At 38.2% G+C, this 2,817-nt stretch overlaps 1 protein-coding gene across 1 annotated transcript in view; it reads right to left on the reverse strand.

The window, feature by feature from the left end:
- Positions 1 to 320: 320 nt before the first annotated feature.
- Positions 321 to 2,817, reverse strand: part of LEPROT — a gene marked incomplete at its 5' end in the record, with an annotated part of 2,796 nt that continues 299 nt past the window's right edge. The window contains 2 exons of the mRNA XM_009585997.1: positions 321 to 737; positions 1,952 to 2,138. Of these exons, the coding sequence (XP_009584292.1) occupies positions 621 to 737; positions 1,952 to 2,138 (304 nt within the window). The remainder of the gene's footprint in view (positions 738 to 1,951; positions 2,139 to 2,817) is intronic.

Consider the following 2,817-nt stretch of genomic DNA (forward strand, 5'->3'; position numbering starts at 1 on the left):
GTGATCACCGTAAGTGGAAGGAAGGATTTTTGAGCAAGGTTATTTTTTTTTTCTTTCATTACGTAGTAAAAGAGTTGGCATAACCTATGTTTGTTTTTATGTTTTCAAGAAAAAACACTAAAATTACAATTACTCAAATGAAAAGCAAGTACTCATTCATCCTAATCAAAGCAGAAAGATCGATCAACTTGAACAGTACCAAGTAGGATAATCTTTATATTGGCCTATTTTGATTACATGGTTAAAAAAACCAACAGGCATGCTGACCAGTATCAGATGTATCAATGATACTACTGTGATTAAAACAAAAGTTAATGGTTATATAGTGAAAAATAGAGTAAAACAGCTTAGGTTTTGTAAACTTATTTGGGGACAAATTTGCAACAGTGATTCAAGCTTTTACTGAATACATTAAGACAGCTGCCACAAGGGCCTTTTCCCTTTGGCTGAAATGCATTTTAAAAAAGCATATTATGATCTGATAACGTAAAACTACATGCATATGCACATACATACATCTCAGTGTGCACACACACGTTATAATATGTACACATATACACACACAGAGTATACATATGGTGATACATGCTGTAAAATATTACCAGCATCAGAGCGATGTCCTACCACTGTTCCCAGCTAAAGTCATCTCCTCTACCAAACACAAGAAAAAAGCCTAAAATAGTAAGGAAAATGACTGCATTGCCAGCCAGCACCAGACCACAGGCTCCCCATTTGATCTGAAATGCAAGGAAATGAAACAATCAAAGCAGTTCTGATAAGATAGGTTCAGGCCAGTTATATATATGCATTAGATAAACTAAACGAAATACTACAGAAAGGTGCTAAAAGCATAAAGAAAAAAGACAAACAATAAATAATTCTATTTATGTGACTAATTATTCAATTAGCAACCACTCATATTATTAATACAACACTTCAACAGACAGGCTAATAATGCTATGTTTTAGAACAAAATAATTACCTTGCCATACAAATCACTAAAACGTACCTAAGTCATAGAAAAATCTGGTGAAACTAGTGCTCTCCTTTAATTGCTATGCAATAAAATAAAAGATAGCCTTTCAAATAAATGCCAGTAACAAGCATGGAAAACAGTACGTGGTCTTAAAGGTAAATAGCTTCCTTTAACGATCTGCCCGACGAAGTTTACTCAAGTAAGTGACATTTACTCTTAAAAGATATAGCTATGAATTAGAGTTCCCTCTCGTGGTCACTTCTGGTTCTGCCTACTGTCAAGTCCACAACTTAAAAACAAAAATGCAGTGTCAGGGAAACTATGCACTGCAAATAAATTAAAACTAAGCACACAAGTTTTAAGCAAAACTGAAAGACTGAAGGGGAAAAACAACGCAACACATAAAAACATCATTGGGTAGCTTGGGAGACAGGACGAAAGAGTTCTTTGCCTTGCAAAACAAACGTGACAAAACATCTCACCACTGAAGAGCAGTTCAGAAAGCAAAGAGAAAAGAAGCTAGCAGAATTGCCTCAGACTTTGAGGGGACAAAGCATGAGCTTGGGAAATGCTTTGAAAACCAGAAGGGCAGCTCTGGAAGTTTGGCCTTTTATCTTTTACAGCATCCTAAATGGAGAAAGCAGACATTCTGAGATAAAAATAAGGAAGGTGGCGCAACAAGCAGTGCAAAAGTTGATGAGACAGAGAGGCATGAGATGTAGGAGGAGATAATATCTTGTACTGGACCAAAACAAAGCTGGGAAAAAACCCAGCTAAAAACTTTTCAGTCATGCAAGTCCTTGGTTCAGGTCAAAAAGCAGCACTGACAGACAAAATTTCAGCAGAGTGATTATTTTCATCAGAATCTATAATCATGAAATTAAAGACAGGATTTACAAGCAAGCGCAACAGCGCACTTAAAGATTATACTCAGTAACTGGTGTCTTACAATAAAAATGAGCAAGCAGAACTTACCGCTTCAACCCGTGCAAGGATTATAGGAAATCCAAAGGCAGAAACAACAATCCCAGTTGTGAAGAAATATGCCAATTCCCTGCAGGCACTGCTGGCTGCATCACTGTCATCACTTACTCTTTTTGCAATGAAGTGGGGAATGGGGCAGATGAAGTAAAATATTAAGACAAACAGAGGCCAGTATACACTGGGGCGTTGGGGAAAAAAGGAAACAGACAATCAGTTTATAAAAAGTATCTTCTGTTTAGAAAAAGTAATTGCAATAGCTGTCATTCTACTTTATGGTTGCTGGGGCGGGGGGGAAAAAAGGAAACAGACAATCAGTTTAGACGGATGCTTCAATAAAAAGTATCTTCTGTTTAGAAAAAGTAATTGCAATAGCTGTCATTCTACTTTATGGTTTGAAAACTGGATTACGTGATGTAACCACAAGCTTTCACCCAAAAGGGCAACCCCACCTCGTCTTCCCTGCAAACTGGCACAAACACTCATACAGCCTCACGTAGAGCAGGATCCACTCTCTCACACGACCAAGCCTTAATTTATTAAAATTTGCATCACCTTGCTGATTCAACTCACATCACCGCCTCACAAAAACGACAGTTACCACACAGGGAACAGGAAATACAGGCAAGCAGGTCGGGAACCAAGAGCTTTCCCAAATTAGAGGGACCCTGGAGTATAAGGTGAAGGCACACCCTTGCACGCCCATCTCTCTGTGCGGGCTCTCATTAGCTTCACCTGGATTTTTAAGTGTAATAGGTATCCCAGCTGGAGTCTTGTGGTAGGAGGGTTGTTTAAAGAAACAGGGAAGTAAGGGAAAGAATTGTGCGAGGTTAAAAATGACTGTTTAGCAATATGGCACC

Source organism: Fulmarus glacialis, unplaced genomic scaffold (genome assembly GCF_000690835.1).
Source record: "Fulmarus glacialis isolate BGI_N327 unplaced genomic scaffold, ASM69083v1 scaffold16049, whole genome shotgun sequence".
Taxonomy (NCBI): domain Eukaryota; kingdom Metazoa; phylum Chordata; class Aves; order Procellariiformes; family Procellariidae; genus Fulmarus; species Fulmarus glacialis.